We start from the raw sequence: 21,365 nt of genomic DNA on the forward strand, positions 1-21,365 counted from the left end.
GCATCAGGAGGGATAGCTCAGTGGTTTGGGCACTGGTCTGCTAAACCTAGGGTTGTGAGTTCAATCCTTGAGGGGGCCATTTAGGGATCAGGGCAAAACATCTGTTTGGGGATTGGTCCTGCTTTGAGCAGGGGGTTGGACTAGATGATCTCCTGAGGTCCCTTCCAAACCTCATATCCTATGAAAAGGAAGTAGGAAACAAATTTGGCCAGCTCTCTTTGTGAGAGTGTGAAATTTCATGACACAAATCAGAATGTCCCTTCATTCTTGAATGCGACCACTGTCCTTTGTATCTTTGGCCAGTCATGCAATTTAATGTGGGATCTTGTTCCACAATAGGGTGACCAGATGTCCTGATTTTTGGGTCTTTTTCTTATATAGGCTCCTATTACCCGCCACCCCGTCCCGATTTTTCACACTTGCTGTCTGGTCGCCCTATTCCACGATCCTATTCCTTTTAAAGATTTTAGTACCATAGAGCATCTGGTAGTTTTTATTTGACCTCATTCTCCCCACAGTACATCTCATACACACTTTCTGAGGTGAAATAAAAAGTAGAAGATAAAGGGCCAGTTTTTCCACCTTGTGTAGGTTACACCAGTGCAAAGTTGATATTAATTGCAGACCATTCTGATAGTGTGTTCCACACACTTTACAGTCAGTTGGGACAGTTGCAATTGACTACACAAGGTGTAAAAGTAGTGGTGAATCAGCACAAGAGGGTCTGAATCTTTTCTCACTCACAAAAGAGTAAATCAGAAGTGAGAGTACAATCAAGTCCCGAAAATTCTCTTGAAAAGGCACTTGCAGCAAAGGTTGTCAAGGTAACAGCTTTTCAGGGTGCTTAATAATATAAAATAATAAGCACTCACACAACTCTTTGCAGCTCCAAAGCACATTAATTCTCACAATATTCCTATGAGATATGTGAATAGCATCGTGCCCATCTCACAAATATAGTGAACCCACAGTCGAGGGGTTAAATGACTTGTCCATGGCCACGCAGTGAGTCAGTGGCAGAGCTGATAGGGGAATTTAAGAATTCCTGGCTCCTGATCTAATTTAAGAATCCTGGTTCCATCCAGAGGGAGATTCATGTGGAGGGCAGCCTTTTCTTCACTGCAGTGAAGCTGGAGGGATAGCTTGAGTTTTGGCCCTAACCTGATGCCCGTGCTCAAGTGCTGCTGATGCTTAAGCTACTCGAAAGGAGTTAACTCAAGTGTTGATACCCTGAGCTAACACTGCGGTGAAGAAAAGCTCTTGATGACGGTCATGATGCTTTCTTTAAAGTCTTTGTATCTAGTCTCCTGCCCAGTTTATTAGGCCATTCTGCCTTGTTACACGCTGACCATGTCACGTAATTGTTTGGAGGCTTCGTGAATACGAGCACGACTGAGGAGTTGTTAGTCACTGGGTAGCAACACTGGCCTTGCCATACCAATGCAAACCTCTAGTATAGACATGCCCCACTTGTTCAAGTCCTGGTTTACACGATGGGGTCAGTTGAACTAGTGCAAGTCATGGTTCAATCAGTACTCCATGGTCACCCTGATGCAGCTGCCCATGGCTAATAACCTCAGTGTAGACAAGGCCTAAGATTCTGACCTATGGTAGATCTACTGGCTGGAGAGGTGATGTGACAGAAAAATATGATAATAAAACATATAAAGGCAACAGATGTCCCAGCAATGTCTGAACTTGATCCTGCTCCCATTGAAAGCAATGGTAACACTCCCATGGACTTCAGCTGAAGCATTATCTGGCGCAATATGGGCTTATGTCCAATAAAAAAATAGAGGGAAAATGGATCAGAATGAGTAATTTTAATGTATTTAAATTAAAGAATTTATTTTTCTAAAAAAATCCCCAAACAAAACCAAAACAAAACAGTGGTTTGATCTCTAGATACAGCAGCACTGTGACATTATTAGACATTATGTACGAAGAATTCAAGCAGCCATAGAACACAGAAGCCATTATCTTCAGTAACAACCTCAAAATGAAACTAGTTCCATAAAACAATGTTAGAATCTCCCTGTAATAAAACAACAACAAAAAACCCTTTGGATACTAGGATGATTTTTTGTGTGTGTACAATGCCAACAGCCACTAGTTCTTCTAACTGAGAACATTTGCTTTAATTTATTACAAAACTGATTTGTTGACTGAATTATGAAAGACAACTTCAACATTTCTTTAGAAGTGTCTGTTCCTCTTACAGAGACTACAGTATTAGCAGTGCTTAAAAACATTTACTCTTGGATACGCTTTTCAAATTAGATCAGAAGAATACTGTGCGTGTGTTAATACCAAATGTGAATTTTAATTTTCAAAGCAGGTGAAAAGACTAGTCTTAATATGAAACTCTGCAGTTTTACAATTTAATCATTAGTCAGATATGGGAAATACAAGATGGTTCATGAATTTTTTAGATCTATCTACATTGCTTGGAAATGCAAAATGAAGTTTTTACATCCCCCACCTTCAAAGTAAAGGCAAAAAGTTGAGTCTTTTAGACGAGTGTCCAGTATTTAAAAGAAGTGCAATCAAAGGAGATTGCACTCAGCACATACAATATAACTCACATGGACTGGTGAATAAACACACTGAACAGTTGTGGAATGACAAGAATGGAAAATACATTTATAATCCAGGCACTATCTGACATGTTTCTTCTTTCCTGGTAGTGATGGTTCCTTGGGGGCCATTTGATTTCCAGAAGGCCTGGGATTCCCTTTTGAAGTCCTTTGATCCTAGAAATGTGATAATCTCTTTAGTTTTCATAGATGGGCCACTGAGTTTTCCCAACGCTTGTCCAACATGCATCATTCTGATTTAACACAGCATTTCAATTATTCGGTATCTAGGAATTCTGTCACATGTGGAACAACTGTTCAGCAAGCAAAGAGAGATTTTGAAGTTTAACTGGTGATTATTTTTTGTCCCCTCCCTCATAGATATTTGTTTTTAATATAAAAAGGGGAGGATCTTGAATGATTGCTATTGCTGATTAGCTCTGAAACAAGGAAACGAACACAGTCTATACTGTTGCTCTGCAGGAGGTCTCGCTGCTGAAGCAAAGTGCATAAAATCTCAGCATCTCAAAGGAACTAGGACAAACTATTCAAAAAAAAATCGTGAACCCTTATTTACGTGAGTTGTCTCACTGAAATTACATAGGTAAGAGCTGCTAGATGAGGCTCAATTCATTCAAATAAAAACAATTAATATTGATACTTCGCGTTTCTTTTTTTTTTTGTCTAGAGACTTCCAAGTGCTTTACAAAGGTGGCTAAGTTTCATCACTCCTTTTATAAGCCCAGGGAAACTGAGATGCGCAGAGGTTAATTTTGTTGCCACGGGCAAGACAGAGAATCAATGGCCAAGCTAGGGATAGAATCGAGCACTTTTGACTCCAAATATAAGCAAACGAACAGGGGAAACCCAAGCCAGACACAAGGAGATCATCTTAAATCAAAAATTACTGCCACTGCCAATGTAAGTAATACATTGTTTAAGAGTTTCTCAGCGTGTGGCTCTTCCTTTATAAAAAACATTTGATAGTATTCTGCAGTAACAGACCCCAACATGGCAGCTGATATTTGTATTACTGCAGAGTAGAAGTTATTAGTACAGAATGCTATTGGGTGGCAGATTCCTTTTTTTAAGCATCCTCTCACAGCACTGCATAAAGGCGATTAGTTGTTATCTCTAAAGGAGGTTGCTGTCCTCCTGACACGTGGAAGCTGGGAATTTGGGATGAATAGGATTTAAGCCTGTTTGCTTGGCTTTAGCCTAAGGACACTCATCGCTATCATTATTTTTTAAAGGATAGGTGGAGTTAGTGCTTGTGACAGCTCTGGAAAAGGGTGTCCTCTGTTTAGCCACAGCTTCTCTTGCACTTCCTTGCTAATGGAGCTCAACCCAGCCTGGGATAGACCAGGACCACCTCCCAGGATGAGGGCAGGTCAATCTCTGCGTCCATTCACCCCTTGGCCTCCCAGTTTTAACTGCCTTCAAATGTGCCAGTGATGTTTTGGTGAAATGGGCCCCTGTGCACTAGGCACTTATTAATGTTGTTATTTAAATTAAAGTAGCAGCCCAAGGCCCCAGTCAGGACTGGGTCCCATTGGCCTGGTGAGGTTCAAACACACAGGAAGACATGATCCCTGCCTGAAAAGCAAACTAGCCCCAGGCATTCTTTCAAAGCAAAGAGGAAGTCCAACTTTTCCAGTGCTGCTTAGAGAATGCTCGGGAGCAGCTGATGAGCCATCTCATTTTGATCAATATATTTAACATGTGGGAGGGAGCCTTACAAACTTTGAACAACAAGAAGTTGTGAACTTAAAGACGAGAACCTTTCCCATGTACACACCCACACACTAACCTAGTTCTCAACCTGTACTTACGAGTTCATAGATACTGTATCTCCCTGTTTCTGCTTATTTTGTTTGTACTACAGACATTTGTTTATCTGAGGCGTCTCTACTGAAAAGGATAATAGCAACTGGCTTGGAAATTGAGACTTGGATGGAAAAGTAAAGATGCCAGTTGGATCTAGCTTGGAAACATGAGAGTTGGCTTAACAAAAATAGTCCCTGCTGGATTTTGTGTGTTCTATTCTACGTATACTCTGAAGAAGAAAAAAACCCACCTCTATATCCGGTAAGACACCAATCAATCAGCAAAGTTTGGCTACATGTTTCTTACAATGAAATTGGACATAGTTACCCGGGGAGGGGAATGATCACAAGTGACTTCAAATATTTCTTAAAGACATTCCAAATTTTCTATGAAAAACAGAGTGTCAATTGAACAAATTCCTCTTAATATCTATATTAAGTAAACCTGATTCAGTACTGCAAGAACGGTATTCACTAATGTTCATTTGAATTCCTATTGGCTGCTTGGTTTGACCAGTTTTGTGCGTTTTTTCATTTGCATGAACAGGTTTTTGTTCACACATGTCTTCGGAATGGCTGTTTGTGCACAAACACCCTTATTTTCACATGAAAAAGGTTATATGTGCAGACTCAAAAAAATATTTATTTGCTATTATTTTCACGTTTTAGAAGTTTCAATCATCCAAGCAGAAAGCAGAAAAAATGCCATGTGACTCTTTCACACACCACTCATAAAGAATCATTGAACTAGAAAGTTAATGAAGAACCCATAGACGGATGAATAATTTTCAGCCTATCTGGAGAAGACTTAAAAATAAATCCAGTTGCAGAATTCAGAATCTGTTTGTAAATGATTTCCAAACATTTAAAGAGCTAAATTTGCTCAACAGTCTACTCATACAAATAATTCAACCAGCTCTAATCTTGTGCACTTCCCAAAAGGATCTTTGTTCTTTCTGGAAAGATAATAGATTAAATGAATCTTGTGCTGGAAAACTATGAAATAACTATTTCTTTCTATTCTTTTGCCATGTGCAAACCCATCTCAAAGCTATTCATTATGATTCAGAGTACTAAACACTCTCTTGCTAGCAGTATGCTCTCTCCAAAGTAGTATAAAGAAATTATAGGCCTGGTTTTCAGAGGTGCTGAACGCCCACCGCTCCCATTGACTTCAGATTGAATTGTGAGTATTCACCACCTCTGAGAATCAGGCTCCATGTGTTTGGGGGACTTAGGTTGTGTAACAAATTGATTGACTAGAGTTCCACCCATAGTAATCGGTGTTCCAATTTTAATGGATCACACAAGTGAATGTGAGCACAGTGTGTTCTTAGCCTAGTCTCGAGTGGGATATATAACAAAAAATACTGCTCAGTTTGACATAGGAGGCAAGCCCTGTTCAGGAGAATCCCAGGACTGGCGGTCAAGACTGGTATTGACTGGCAGTGTTGTGGCTACCCATGATGTTCCTTCTAGACAGGGTTATTAATTGGTCATTTAGCCTTAACAAACAGACTTCAAGAGAGGGTTCACTGTCATTAGGTTTTTCATCTCTAATCTAAATGTGAAGCGTTAAAATAACAAAAAAAGAAAACGGAGTCTTCATGGACCAAATGGTTAAAAATGTAGGGAATGAGCTCTTCATGCATACGCTCTGCACTCACCCACATTTAATGATGAATATTAATATGTGACTCTTATTATGACTTTTATCCAAGAGCCTCATCACACTTTACAAACATTCCTGATTTAAGCCTCACAACCCCACCCCAAGCGACAGGCAAACATTATTATACACGTTATTCTAATGGGAGGTAGGTGCCTCTATAATGCCACAAGGTGAGGGAGTAGCAGAACTGAAAACACAACCTAGGACCATGCTCTATCTACCACTCAGTGCGCTTCCCTTGTTTTGCATTTGTGCTTATGAATTAACCAGTTTGAGAGAGCACTGACATACTGCACACACAGATGAATCTGAGTGTTGTTCTGGCACATGGACATCAGTCTCTCCCTTTGAAAAAAATGTATCCCAGTAAGGATATTCTAGGCAAAGCAAGTAAAGTTCTACATACAAAGCTTCTCATACACACTGGTACTGAAACAGTGAGCCCTACATTAAGCCCCACAGAAACTGAGGTTCCCCTTAGAGCTGCACTTTGAATTGTCACCTACATTTCTTGAAATTGGGTGAAATCCACCCTGATGCAGAGGGCCCATGCAAGGCCATCCACAAAATGCAAACTTTGCATTAAGGGCCTAACACAAAGCCCACTACAGTCAGTGCATAGATTCCTGCTGACTTCAGTGGGCCTGCATCAGAACATAAATGGAGAATTTCACTCACACAGTACTTCTCTCGTCTCATGTCTCATGCCTACTAGTGAGTTGGAACTATTACAACTAAACTGGAGACATAATTAGTCCAAATTCTCAGCATTCACCTCTCCACATTCTTTCATCTCTGCTCAAATCTGCAGTGGCATCACTGACACAGGTGAAACTGCTGGCACTCTGCCTGTTTGATCTTTGCATTGATAAAGTGAGGAGTAAACACCCTCTGCACCACCGCATCTTCCCAGAACTTCAGTCAGAAGGAAGAGGGAGACAAATTTTCATTGCTGTTTTGGATTGTTTACAACACAGTCTTAATTACCTGTATCTCTACAAGTGATTGGGAGAGTTCACAACCTTATTAGTTGCCCTACGGGATGTCTTGGCTTCTTGGCATACTGTACTCCATGACAAACGCACATCAGCCCAATACGTACATACATAGCCCAATATCTCCATTCCTTTCTCACTCAGCTAATTTACCAAAGCACTGACCTTGTTCTGTCCCTTACTGATCTTAAGTTGTTCTTAAGTTGTTCTAGAACTTACTTTATTTTGAGTCCTTATCATTCATGGTTTTGCCTGTAAGAAACCTCATGCATTCTGTTGCTCTTTCTGCGTTGGCCACGGAAACCAATTTCACACCAGGATAGGCGCTGACTCCGTGGGTGCTCCGGGGCTGGAGCACCCACAGGGAAAAAATGGTGGGTGCTGAGCATCTACCGGCAGGCCCCCATCAGCCTCCCCCCCAGTGTTTGCTGCACACCGGCAGGCCCCGCTGATCAGTGCCTCCCCCTTCCTTCCTGCGCCTCCTGCCCACCGCGATCAGCTATTTCGTGGCGTGCAGGAGGCTGCGGGGACAGGGAGGAGGAGCGAGGGCGCGGCACACTGGAGGGAAAGGGGCGGAAAGGGGTGGGAAGAGGTGGGGTGGGGGTGGAACAGGGGCAGGAAAAGGCAGGACAGGGCCTTGGAGGAAGGGGTGGAGTGGGGGCAGGGCCTAGGGCAGAGCCGGGGGTCGAACACCCCTGGCATATTAGAAAGTTGGCGCCTGTGCACACCAGTCTAATCATAGAAATGCAGGGCAGGAAGGGACTTCAAGAAGTCATTTAGTTTATCCTCCCATACTGAGGCAGGATTAAATATATCTAGGCCATCCCTGATAGGTGTTTGTCTCAGCTGTTCTTAAAAGCCTCCAATGATGGGGATTCCAGAACCCACCTAAGTAACTTGTTCCTTGTGGTTAATTAAACATACATGTAGTTCTTGCTAGAAAGACGCTAACCCAGTTTCCCTGGGCAGCACAGACATGGCCTAACCTTAGTGTAGTCATTTAATTCTTAGACATGACATGTCAGACATCAGTTGTCCCAAAAGTTTAGGAAAACTCAATCAATTCAGCAACTGTTGTAAAAAAGCATGGTCAACCAAACTATTTTACAGCAAATGTTGAATTCAGCAGATTCCGTCTACACCAGTGGGTCAAATGTTTCCCAATATCAATTGAAATGGGTGAAGCTGTGTTTGACACCTGATGTCCTACATGGCATGTTTGAGAATAGATACACTCCTAACACATAGGCTACATCTACACTACAGGGGGGAGTCGATTTAAGATACGCAAATTCAGCTACGTGAATAGCGTAGCTGAATTCGACGTATCGCAGCCGACTTACCCCGCTGTGAGGACGGCGGCAAAATCGACCTCTGCAGCTTCCCGTCGACGGCACTTACTCCCACCTCCGCTGGTGGAGTAAGAGCGTCGATTCGGGGATCGATTGTCGCGTCCCAACGGGACACGATAAATCGATCCCCGGGAGGTCGATTTCTACCCGCCGATTCAGGCGGGTAGTGTAGACCCAGCCATAGTATGCTTTTGTTAACTGGTTCATAGTGTGGATATTGAACCTGACTGAGCCCATCTATACCAGTGGGACAATTGTTTTAAACAATAATATGGGGTGGCCTGAGATGAAGCATTGTGGAATCAAAAAAGGGCAAACTATACTGTTTTACAATGGGCACTGAACTCAGCTAACTGTAGTGGGACAGTCATTTCATCACTGGTTGAGGGGGCCAGAAAAGGAGCCATGCAGCCTAAGGGCTCTAGAACAACTCACTTGAAAGTAGACATGGGCTGGAATGGATATAGAAAAGTTGAGATCTGGAGCTGAACCTTCCTGGCTTGGTTCTGTCCCCTATAGCTTCCCTGGCCAGCACAGACAGGGCCATTGAGTCAATCTCTTGGTAGCTGTGTGACATAAGCAACTAAAAGCAACTCTCACTTGTGGCCTGATCCTGCATCATTGAAATCAATGGGAGCTTTGCTGTTAATTTCAATGGGTGAAGGATTTCAGGTCTTTGAAGAACTGATGACAACTTGTCTTTCTTAGCTCCCCTTGCTAACATTTGTTCTTTCTCTCATTAGCAATAGTAAAAAAAAGTTTGAAAAGGAGGAGGACTTAAAACAGGGTTCCATTAAAAACAATAAATATTGTGATGATCTAACAACGAAAATAAGTGCAAATCTCAACAGTGCTGGTCCCATGACATTACGAACCTCAGACATAGCAAATAGTATTCTTAGATGCGGCAAAGTCTTGACTACGTATAATAGCATTTAATACAAGACTTTACAAACCAACAAAGAGGAAAAATGTATGCAGTGTTGCTGTAAGCCAAATATACAGATGTAAAATAATTAAGAATAAACTGTGCCATAAAAATGCATGTCAGTAAAACCAACTTGATAAAGTGAAATATGAATAATTTTCTACACTTACTAACAAGAATGATTTCTCATTTGAGGCTCTGGAAGTCTTGAGTCACATTTCTTTTAAAAAAAAGTCTTAAAACACATGGCTTTACAGCTGCTGCTCAGAAAATATACACCCCAAAGTCTGACTTTCATTTAAATACAAATGTACAAAATGTAAACTGAGACAATAGAGAAATTTACAAAACTTTTCTTTAAAAATAATAAAGACAAAATTCAGTTCTAGTATGATGCTATTTAAATACGTGCAAGTAGTCATGTTCGTTGAATTTCTATTGCAATGTTCTAAATAGACAAATCTGATTCACACCATCTTGAGTGCCACCTCCAAAAACAGACCTGAGTGGAAATTTCTTCATAAAATGTGAGGCTCCACTGGAAGGAATGGATAGAATATCTCCATTGCAGGGAGGTCATTTATTTTTTAACTCAACGGTGGATGCTCTCTCATCCTTAGAAGCTCCATAGATTATAGTGGAAGGATGCAACACGTTGTTTCATGAAAGTTGAGTTCAAACTAGCTGCTTCCGGTAGAGTTTGAACTTACATGGTTTGAATTTATGTGGTGATTTAAACTCGCCTTTGAATTCGGTGAACTCTTTGAATTGTTTTGATGCTGGAGAAAGGAGAAAACAATGATATTTATATCCCCATAACATCCCATACACCTCACATTTTGGTCATGTCATATTATCCCGCCTGCTTCTGGTCTTGTGACATTGTGAAGTTTTACTGAAATAAAACTTATTTAGCGTGCTTGTCTTTATTTTTCATGGGTCAGAAGAACCATGGGAGCTCTCCAGAGCAACAGAGAAGAGGATACACATTAGAGGAGTCAATTCAATACAGCACAAACAGTTCTGGCCTCCTAGGCTTTGCGTTCCTCAGAGCATACCTGCTAACATTTAGGGAGACATGCCTTGTAACTCCAGTGTAATATGCTGGTTTCAAAATGTTATGTGGAAAAATGGTCAATATTTTTCTAAAAATAAGGCCTGTCACTCTTAAATAGGGATGGTGGGTAGGTATGTCAGAGCTAACACAGCAAGGAGTGTTAGGAATAGCACATTGGGACCCAGCACACACCAGTGCAAAGAGAACACATTGCTGTGCATGCAACACAGTAAAATAAGAAAACCAAGTCTCAGTCGTGAGCACCACTCATGCAGTAGGGAGGCCAGGTGGAGAGAGACAGAGGAGGTGCTTGTTTTGGGAGGGAAGCAGCAGGGTTTGGGTTCATTAGCATGACTAGTTCTCCCAGCCTGGCAGCCAGCATTGCTAATGCACCATTCGTAGCATGTGTTCTATTCATGGACAGTCCCCAGTAGCCCTGGGCACAAAGGAATCATTAGGGGTGGCAGAGCTGCCCTTGGTTGGATAAAGGTGCTGAGCCAGGGGTTACTAAGAGCCTCTGAGGGTGGGACTGAAACCAGTGTCCGGAGTAGAAGGTGCCCTTGCAAAATTCCAGCCTAAACTACCTGCAGCCTGTTGAGGGGAACATGATAAATAACAGAGCTGGTCGGGAAATGGGATTATTTTCTGCAGAAAATTCAGATTTTTCAGCAAAATATCAAAAACTGAAGTATTTCAGCCAAATCCCAAAATACTTTGATTTGGAAATGTTGCTGTGGTGCCTCTTGTAGGAGTCGCATTTCAGTTGCCTCATGCTCCCATTCTCCTCTATGGGCCTGACTCCCTGGTCGGACAACATCTCCTATGTTTTGGGTATTCGTTTATTCAATGAAAAATTGATGTTTTCCATGAAAAGCAGACAATTTTCTCTCTCACCCACAAAATCATGCAACTTACAAACCCAATTTTCCATAAAAAAAAACAGCTTAGAGGGAACCAACCCTGATAAATATCAGACTAGTGATGGCCAGGTCTTGGAAAGTTGAAAGTACTGAATCAAATAAGAACTCCTAGGTGCAGACACTTATTTGAACCACCTGAACATACGGAATCTGCAACACCAAGTAGAAAATTACAAGGAAACTGTGAGAATAAACCCTGCCTGGTATTTCATGCGTCTCTCATGATGGACATACCATAAGGGTAGCATACATATCATACAGGAAAGTTCATTGGGACTCAAAGACACAGGCGCCGACTTTCCAAAGTGCCGGTGGGTGCTCGACTTCTGGCTCTGCCCCAAGCCCCACCCCTGCCCCGCCTCTTCCCGTTCACTTCTGCCACCTCCCCCAAGTGCGCCGTGTCATCGCTCCTCCCCCCTCCCCTCCCAGCCTCCTGCACGCCGTGAAATAGCTAATTGCGGTGGGCAGGAGGAGCTGATAGTCAGGGCCGCTGGTGGGCAGGAGGGAGGGAGGAGGGGTTGATGGGGGCTGTCGGTGGATGCTCAGCACCCACCATTTTTTCTCCATGGGTGCTTCAGCCCCAGAGTACCCACGGAGTCAGAGCCTATGCTCAGAGAGGCTCTTTGTGTTACATTTAAGGTCTCACCTGACGTTTAAATATTCTATGTAGTAATCCTTTCTTGGGTGGCTCTGGGGGGTAGCTTTTGTTTAGGTCCGGTGAAATAGTACCATTTGGTCCAAATACATTTAGCTCTTTAAAACACTCTGTTTCTATCATCTGGTAAAACACAGAAAGAATAAAAAGAGATGATGCATTATTACTATTATTTATTAATATTACAAGAGACTCCAGATGCCCCAATCAGGATCAGGGGCCCCATTATACTAAGTGTTGTACAAACATGAAATAAAAGACAGTCCCTTCCCTAAAGAGCTTACAAACTAAAGAGGGACAAGATGTGACAGGAGGGTGTAGGACGCAACAAGGGCCAATCAGCAACAGGACACTTCTCTGGCTATTGTTGTTAGGCAGTTTACTGTGGCTCTAGTAACAGAGATGCGTCTGAAGATGTACAGTCTTCTGATGGCTTGTTAAATTGAACTGAATAACTCTCAGGTCCTAGAGTGGGAAAATCAGAGTTAACGGCCCAACCTAAACACCACATTCAGTTTCACTGGGAGCTTCCGTAACTAAGCAGTTCTGACCGCTGATGCGGTCAGCCCAAGTCGACCTGACCTTAGCCACCTCGAGGAAGAGTCTCACTATTCAAAACAGCAAGGCAGTTTAGTCAGTTTTCCCACCATATTCATCACCTCCCATGAGGTGCTGTCAGCACGCCAAGGAATCAATACAGTGTAAAAAGCATCTTTTGCCATCAAGGGTTTGAATGGGGAAAGTATATTGTGTTAGAACAATGGCTGAGCCCCTACCTGTACTGGGAATATAACCGAACAGATGGCTTCAATCTCTAATGTATATGATTCCGCACTATTCCAATAAGTCTTATTAAGAGAATGCCCCATTAAATTTTGCATTGTTTTTCTTTTCTATGTCGGAGAATATAAAATACGGATTGGCTTGAACCCAAAAGGCCAGTTATGAGCCCCCCTAAACTATGGGGAAGTTTATACTTGGATCTGAACTTTACTGCTGGCTCTGTTTCTACAGCAGGCAGAACAAATCCCCCAATCAAAAACCCTGGCACTTCAGAAAAGTTCAGATCCAGATTTAAATGCCGCAGCTGGGGCCCATCAGATACAAAATAATGAATGAGAGGAGTGTCACAAATAGAGCGCCACATTAAGGCAGCAATCCATTCCGCAGAAGTTCTTTAGAGCAGTTATCAGAACATCTCCATGGAGACCAGCAGGAGGAAGTACAGGAGGACCCTTGCCAATTTACACAAATATGCAGAATCAGCAGAAACAGTCACCTGAACCTGACATCTGTGGTACTTTATAGATCTTGAAAGAGTGCACTTGTAACTTATGAATGCATTAGAGTCTGGCACGTTACCCAGTGGGTATATATTACTGGAAGCGTACAACTGCTCTTAAGCAGCTTTGGGTTAGAGATTGCATTGGGGCGATATGATCATGGTGTACCCTTACCTCATTCTGCCATGGAATAGATACGGATCCTGTGGAAAACTTGGAATAGAAATCATCATCTGTTTGGTCCAGGTTTACCCCTTTCACTGTGGAGAATTGCTCGATGTCCAACACATCCTTGCAGTACACTGCTCTGGGCTGTCTCGGCAGAAAAAGCAGGAGAGAAAATGTCTTTGAGTCTGGACACGTGCCTTGATTCACACACTCATTCAAGTGAGAATGTCTGACCACAAGTGACTAGCCGCATCCTGCCTTCCTATACTTGCTCTGCGTTTTTATCGACAATGTGTTTATCGACAAAGGCTGACTTGCTTTAAGCATTTAAAGCTTCCACTTTGAAGTCCTTACAGCATTAGCAGAACCAGAGTGGGTTTTAGTCATCCATGTAGCACATGGCTAAGAGGTGAGGTGACCAGGACAGAAAAAATAAGATAAGGTAAAAAGAGGATAAAAAAAATAGAAGCAGTGCTTTCTTTTAGAGAGGGACACACACACACACACACACACACACACACACACACACACACACACACGCCATTCAAAGACTAGAAAGTCTGTGCAAAATGCAAACCTGGGATGGCTCTGTCTGCCCCCAATGGAAGTCTCATTCTGCTCAGCCAGCTGTGGTGTTTGCAAACCTTGAAGCTTTGAAGGAATTTGTACTAAATGCTAAAGAACACAGAAGAGGTTTGGAGTTTTTCCGTTGTTTGTGTTAATAGCTCAGCTCTTTCTCAGCCGTTGGAAACTCTCTAGAGCCATTAACTGCTACAATTTTCACTGCTGTATTTCTGCAGATGCAAAGTCAAATACCTTTAACTATTTTAATATAGTTCTTAGCTCTCTGGAATGACTGCTACGGCACTTTGAAGAGACATTTTCCTCAGCTAACAGACCAACAGTCAGCCATATTGAACAGAAAACAGAAATACTCCCTAGTGGTTACTTAACATGGACTCATTGCATGTCCATAGAACTTACCCTAGCTGCACAAAGTTACCCTTTAACTCAGGCATTACCAAGATGCAGCTTGTAGGACTAGTGTAGCCTACAGAATTCTACACCATGATCCACTTCCATGTTAAGGAAGATAGTGTAAGTGTGGCTTGCAAAGCCTAGAGATCCCAGCATGCAATGAGTTATCTAGAACTGAGCAGTCTGGCCAAATTAATCAAAATGAAGTGCTACATGCTGGAATCTATATTCTCTGTGTGCTGTGCCTTCTTATTAAAGATGAGGACTGCTATGGTCTATTTAATTCTCTGTGGCGGCAGTGTGGTCCAGTGGCAGACTGGGCGACGTGGTTCTCTTCCCACCTCCATTCCTGACTGTGTGACCTTGGGCAAGTCAATTAACCTCTCTGTGCTTCAGTTACCCTCTCTGTCAAATGGCTGTAACAATACTATACCTCTCTTTGTAAAGTGCTTTGAGATCCCACAGGGGGAGGGATAGCTCAGTGATTTGAGCATTGGCCTGCTAAACCCAGGGTTGTGAATTCAATCCTTGAGGGGGCCATTTAGGGATCTGGGGCAAAAATCTGTCTGGGGGATTGGTCCTGCTTTGAGCAGGGGGTTGGACTAGATAACCTCCTATGGTCCTTTCCAATCCTGATATTCTATGATCTATGAATGATGAGAGTTCTGTGAGTGCTGAATTATCTAGCTTAGGTGCAGCTCTTGAGTTACCAATAAATTGCCAGGCTGCCCTTAATGGGGCAAAAAATTATGTGCCTCTACTTTAGCAAACACATGGATAATAGATGCCCTCTAGCCATTACATACCTCAATTAAGCTTTTAGTAGGCTCTAGCTGATCCCATATTTGAGTCCAGAATTTTCTAATTTTCTTCATGAGAAAGAAACACTAGTTTGTCTCCTATTTCTTCCCACTGAAGCAGGTCATAACACCCTGGGCTAATTGGCAGGAATAACGAGGCTACATAGTAAAGTGCAAAGCCAACCAGAGCAGCTAAAGTAAACTTTTGTAGCTTTTAAACCACTTTGGTTTGATTGAGTTTGCAGCAATGCAAACCAAAGCTGCCAAACTGTTACTTTCCCTAATATGTTAAAACTACAATGTTTACTTAGAGCCATATGGGGACTTTAAGGCTAGAAGGCCTAGCCAGACAGACAGGCTTGGGAGAGGAAAATAACCATGGAACTCTGTGCACGGGGAAGGAGATGTATACTACAAAGAGCTTTGAAACTTTTATTACTGTCACTGCAATACTGACCTTCAGTATGTGCAATAGTGATGGGTAAACCTCAAGGGGAGGGTCAGAGTTGGGATCTATTTCAAATAAGCACTAGAGAAACACAGTCCTGGGGGGCGGGGGGTGTTTGATATCAGAACCTGATTCTGAATTTTTTCAAACAGATTTTTTTTTATAATGGGCCAGACTTATTCCCCCAGAGCAGAACATTGGGCTGTTTGAAGTCCGGATCCAGATTTTGTGGTTTAAGCTAAAAGCGTACCTAGCTAAGGTACTTAAATAGCCCTCATTACGGTCATATCTGAGCAGCTCACAATCTATAATATATTTATTCTCGCACTACCCCTCTGATGTAGGGCAGTGCTACTATTCCCATTTTACAGGTGGCAACAGAGGCCCAGAGAATATAAGTGACCTGCCCCAGGTCAACCTGGAAGTCTCTGGTGAAGTAGAGGAGTGGTTCTCAAACTGTGGGTTGGGATCCCAAAATGGGTCACGACCCTGTTTTAATGGGGTCACCAGGGCTGCTGTTAGACTTGCTGGGGCCCAGGGCTGAAGCCAAAGCCCCACTGTCCGGGGCCGAAGCTGAAGCCTGAGGGCGGCGGGGTTCAGTTTACAGGCCCCCTGCCTGGGGCTGAAGCCCATGGGCTTCGGCTTTGACCCCTCCTGGGGTCGTGTAGTAATTTTTGTTGTCCGAAGGGGGTTGCAGTGCAATGAAGTTTGAGAACCCCTGGAGTAGAGAATTGAACTTACCTCGCCTAAGACTGGACCATTCTCCCTCTCTGTACAAATATACATACATGCTTAGCTGAGCTCTCAATCTCTTACGTCTCCAAAACTGGAGTGGGAATTCTGTGAAAATATGCTTCCCTATGAACTGTCTGCTACTTGCAGGAGGCCTGGTTCCAGCTGGATGAGCTCACAAGGCACAACAACAGGGGAGAAATAAAAGGAGTTCTTTTGGAACCTAAGAAAAGGTTGAGTTTAAGTTTGGGGCTCAGGAAAGGGTTTTATTTAAACCAGTTCACCATCCTTATCCCAAAAAGAAATGAAACAAGGCATTGCCAGCTATGGGAAATAAAAGGGAGCAGTCATTTTAGAAAGACATCTAAAGAAGGGGTGTGTGCAATATATTCTCTCTCGATCCAGTCAAGTGGGGTTTTCTCTACCATATGCTACTCACATCAGGGACAAAGGGAGGGTCCAACATTCCTGCCTCTAATCGTTTGAAGTTCATACTCTTGAAGAATGGGTGCTTCTTCACTTCCACTGCACCTTCCCCCTGACATCCCAGCCTCTGCTTCACGTCTTTGGTTAGTAGCTGAAACAGACCAAGAAAGATCATAAGAAAGCCTGAAAAGCAATAGCCCTACGATGACATTTTTCATACAGTTTATGCTTGAATAGGGGCATCGGAACAGGAGAATTATCATCATGAGATAACATCATGACATTGTGGTAGAGCCTAGAGGCTAAACAGGTCAGGATTCCATTGTTCTAGGCATTATTCAAACATATAGACGATGATCTGCCCCAAAGAGCTTACAATCTCAATAGTGTTGTCCTCTATCCTATAGTCTCCTCCCACTTATTTTCAATGGGTAGCTGAGAGAAGAGGAGGTTTGACATATGCCCTATAGTCCCACATGTTCTCTGAACACTCGTTCTCAAGCTACTGTTGTCGGAATGATGCTCCTTTGTTACTTTGGCCTGTTTACCCCTGCCTAGTGTAATACTTTCCAGTCTAGCATGTAATACTGAACTTTTAAATCATATCTTTTGCTTTACTAAGCCTACTGGGCCCATTCCTGCTCCCGCTGAAGTCAACGGGAGTTTTGTCAACAGAGCTACATTGATTCACACCAGCTGAAGCTCCAATATGTGTCAGTATCAGCAATGTATCCAGCCTCCATCAGCCCAAGCCTAGATTTTTACAGGGCACCACAAGACACCATCTCTGCACTGCTACATCGGTTCCTAGATCCTGAATTCAGGCATCTTGTGATGAGCTGAGGGAAGCTCACTTGCAGCTTTGGAGGAGATCTGGAGAAGTCTACAGAAGAATCAGTTTGACTGCAGAGATTTCCTCTCTGCTCTCAGTGATCCTTAATAGGGCAATGGGGATTAACTGAACTCAGCATAATTGATAAATTAGATAAACATGCACAGGAAGATAACCACAGAGAGATGTGTGTTAGAACCAGAGTCCATTGGGAGGCCTCTATGTTTCTGATAATTGATCTGGGAGAGCCCAGTTAGTTCAATGAGTGAGATATTTTGGTGCCTAATCCTTTTAAATCAAGTACCCGTAATCAATTAGAACAAGCCAATGACTTATTACACGGTGTTTACTCAATCTAATTATTATATTTTTTTAAGCACTGAAAGAAAGGCAGAGCTATGTATGTAATGACTACCTTTGCACATCAGCCTATGCCAATTACAGATGACCTTTTTTATATGTCGCTACTGCATCACAAATTTCTGACATTCTCCTGAACCGTGAAACTGACAGTGGCCTGAAAGGTTTGTGGGGGAGGGGTTGTCTTAATTCAGTTTAAGTGGCTTTTTCGTGCGTGCATGCATTTTTAGCCAAAGCAGTGAAACATAAGCCACAACTCATAAACTGACACTGCCTAGGTGACTGCAGTTGTCTAATATAGTGAAAAATACTTCCCCTTGATAAGTCGGAGGCAAATAAATATGCAATAAAAGCAACTGATTTTACAAAAAGATGAATGTTAGCTGTGTTAGCGTATTCTCTCTAGCGAATGCTGATTTCTAATGCTGAAAGACTGGGAAGAGAATGAAAAACCTGCCCTTTTAAATGAGAAGGGGGTACTGACTAGAGTCAGGGGAATACCACCATATGGGGAATATCTGACAGGAGAGTTTTAACTCTCCTGTGGCAGTCTGATTCCAAAAAGGCAGCCAAAGACATATGCTACACGGACAAGTCAGGCTAGAAAAAGCCTTAGGTTAAAAGGGACTTGATCATGCATTAGCAGCAAGACGTATAAGGGGTAGTCCCTCCTTCTCTCCAAGCACCAAGAAAAGGAAGAAAAAAACGTAAGATGCGGGAGAAAGGAATCCTGCTTCATTCACAATCTAGAGGGAAATCATTACACAGGAAGGTACAGCTGATAGTCCACACAGCTCAGCTGCTTTTTACTTACAACATCTCAATCCACCAGGGGGTAGCAGAGGAAAAGCTAATTGCAGCAACTACATTGCAAACATCTAGTATTTGAGCAGCATTACACTTTCAAAAGCATCAGAAAAACATGGCTGAGTAAGTAGACAACCCCCCCCATCCAAACAGACTCACTAGCACCCTGCGATTTATTTGCCTCTTCTGAGTATTCAAGCTGACCATTCCTAGTGGGTTCTGCCCCCTGCGGAGGCAGATAATCAGCAGGGACATGGCCCCTTGTTTGAGAACCTCTCTGGGGAGACTGCTTCCAAAGATGAAACAAGGAGTAGTAGTTCCCTTCCTGTATTTCACCTCTCTGTGCAGCACAACAATCACATCTTCCTCTGAATTGAAGGGCTGTTGGAGCTCCAACCCTAAGATGGGCTGGAATGGCAAGAGAAGAAAAATCACCAGACCTTTCTTTATCATCTCCAACTATGCCATTCCTACAGAGGGAGTCCTACTGCAGTGAAACCCCAAGGGCTGGACGTGTTGATAAGCCTTGCTGAGGCTAACAAATCACCCTGAGAAATGGCTGCCATGGTGGACTTGGACTTGCAGGTCTCCATTTTGAACTGTGATGTTCAGGATCTTTGAACCCTGATGCCCAGGGGGAAATGTGAACAAATCACTAGGCATCTCTCCAGCCTTAGTTCTGATCCAAGAGCCTCAATTATTAGCAAATGGGAATGTAGCCTCCATCATCAGCCTGGGCTTTACCATGTTCCAGGAGCTAGGAAGGGGACAAATCACTTTGTGAGGGAAAGGGAAGATCTGCTGAATTTTACCATACAGCTCATTGGACAGAGGATGCCTGCGGATCACAGCACCTCAGGCCTGGGGAAGGAAGATGGGGAATCAGAAATCCTTGCTGCAGTGGGAGGGTTGTCTGGAGATGTCACGCCTAGCCATGATGTGTTCCAGTGCCCTCTGGCTGAGTGATGGTCTCAGCTGCAGAAGCTGAAAGGACTGTTTGCTCCTGATGGAAGGTCTGTAATCTCTCCTCGGGTGCCTGGCTAATGGCAGGGGTTTCTCGCTCTCATCCTTGGCTTATAGGATAACATTTCCTAAGGCTTCTCCAGTTTGCTCCCTGCACGGCACCAACAATTTGGTGGTTTGTCTTCCACTGCCTGATCCATAAATGGCTTGTCACAAACCTAGTCACAGAGTATCCAGGGAGAAGTCCGATATCAAAGCCACTGACTACTGGTCCTTAGCCTCTGAGAGGGAGCTGATACACACCTGAATAGCTTGAGCAAGAGATGACGAATCAGCAGAATTTTAGTGTGGCAGAGGTGTAATTGCCATGCCAGGAAGACTGAATTTGGCAATCACTGGGCAAAAGGTCACTCCCCAGAATGATGACCAATTAATTCACAAGGTTATCAATGACAGTGTTAACCTTTGGGAGGGTGACAGTCTGATTTTGGCACTGGGACTGTATGGAACCTTTGAGACAGCTTAATGAGCCTCAGACTTATTTATTAGCTCAACTCGATCTAATCCCCTTCACAGCTCTTTCGGGGTGGCGCAGGGGTTTGAAGGACAGCATCTAGTTGTTGTCTCACAATAGGTTCAAGTGGTCAAGGTTCAATGGTTACCTGGTGCAATGTCATGTTGAAACAGTACAGGGGGAAGAATCTTTCCTGGCACTCTTCTGCTGGATCCAAATCAGACAACTTGCCTTGCTCAGATGAGGGGGAGGAAGGAAGTTTTGCTTTTGATGGCTTGGACGAGACTGTGAACTGGGATGCCTTGAGGCATGTTTCTCTGCATTTGTGTTTTTTTAACCACAGCAGGGTTCTAAATTTCGCCCTTTACAGGGAAAGCTCACTGAGGTCTGACGGCCTAAAGAGTTTCCCCATCTGAGTCCGACTTTTCTCCAGCCAATTTCTGTAGCTCCTGGTCAGAGAGGACAAAGACCACATCTGCTTCCTGCCTTTATGCTGAAGGGATCCTCTCCTCATATGAGAGGAGAAATCCTAACGCAGAAGGCTCTCTTTTACTCTTAAGTTCCCACTGGTTCTTGGACTTTACTTCTGCTGGCTTTTTCCTGGAAAATGTTTTACTGATGTCCAGAAGCTTTCAGAGCCAGTGCTGCTGACCACTGAGATGCAGTGGGCAGGGGTGGACTTGGAACAGCCTGTGTTAGATATAAGACGCCTGCAACTCTTGCTCAGGATGGAGGGAAGACAAACAGGCCCCATTGCCTTGTTATAGTTCCAGCAGTCCTTGCAGGGCTTCCACCTCTGGGCCGGCTGGGGATATTAACTCAATCTGGGAATTGATCCTCGTCTGGCTGAAAATGTTGGCTCCTGTTTGGTACATACGGTCACAGGGTGTGGTGGCTGAGGCTGGGTGGGGAGACCTGAGTCCCTCAGTGGTGTCCAGGAGCCAATTTGCAACAACCTTTGATGCAGAAACCGGTCTTTGGAGCATGAATGGAGTTGGCCGCTGGTGTATTGCTGCTTCTGGCTGCGGAGACATAGGTGGAGCAGGCAGCTGGGAGTTGGCTGAAACCGCTGG

General features: G+C 43.4%; 1 protein-coding gene across 5 annotated transcripts in view; it reads right to left on the minus strand.

The window, feature by feature from the left end:
• Positions 1 to 1,831: 1,831 nt before the first annotated feature.
• The window catches only part of GRK5 (G protein-coupled receptor kinase 5), a 233,169-nt gene continuing 213,635 nt past the window's right edge, over positions 1,832 to 21,365 (minus strand). For 4 of the 5 annotated variants that reach the window (XM_054035580.1, XM_054035582.1, XM_054035584.1 and 1 more), the window contains 4 exons: positions 16,830 to 16,967; positions 13,439 to 13,576; positions 11,973 to 12,104; positions 1,832 to 10,128 (listed from right to left, as the gene is read on the minus strand). In XM_054035580.1, coding sequence (XP_053891555.1) covers positions 10,030 to 10,128; positions 11,973 to 12,104; positions 13,439 to 13,576; positions 16,830 to 16,967 — 507 coding nt within the window. In that variant the 3' untranslated portion in view covers positions 1,832 to 10,029. Of the gene's footprint in view, positions 10,129 to 11,972; positions 12,105 to 12,232; positions 12,447 to 13,438; positions 13,577 to 16,829; positions 16,968 to 21,365 lie in introns of those variants that run through there. The other variant, XM_054035581.1, reaches the window with a different exon arrangement.

The sequence above is a fragment of the Malaclemys terrapin genome, chromosome 7, assembly GCF_027887155.1.
Source record: "Malaclemys terrapin pileata isolate rMalTer1 chromosome 7, rMalTer1.hap1, whole genome shotgun sequence".
Classification (NCBI taxonomy): domain Eukaryota; kingdom Metazoa; phylum Chordata; order Testudines; family Emydidae; genus Malaclemys; species Malaclemys terrapin.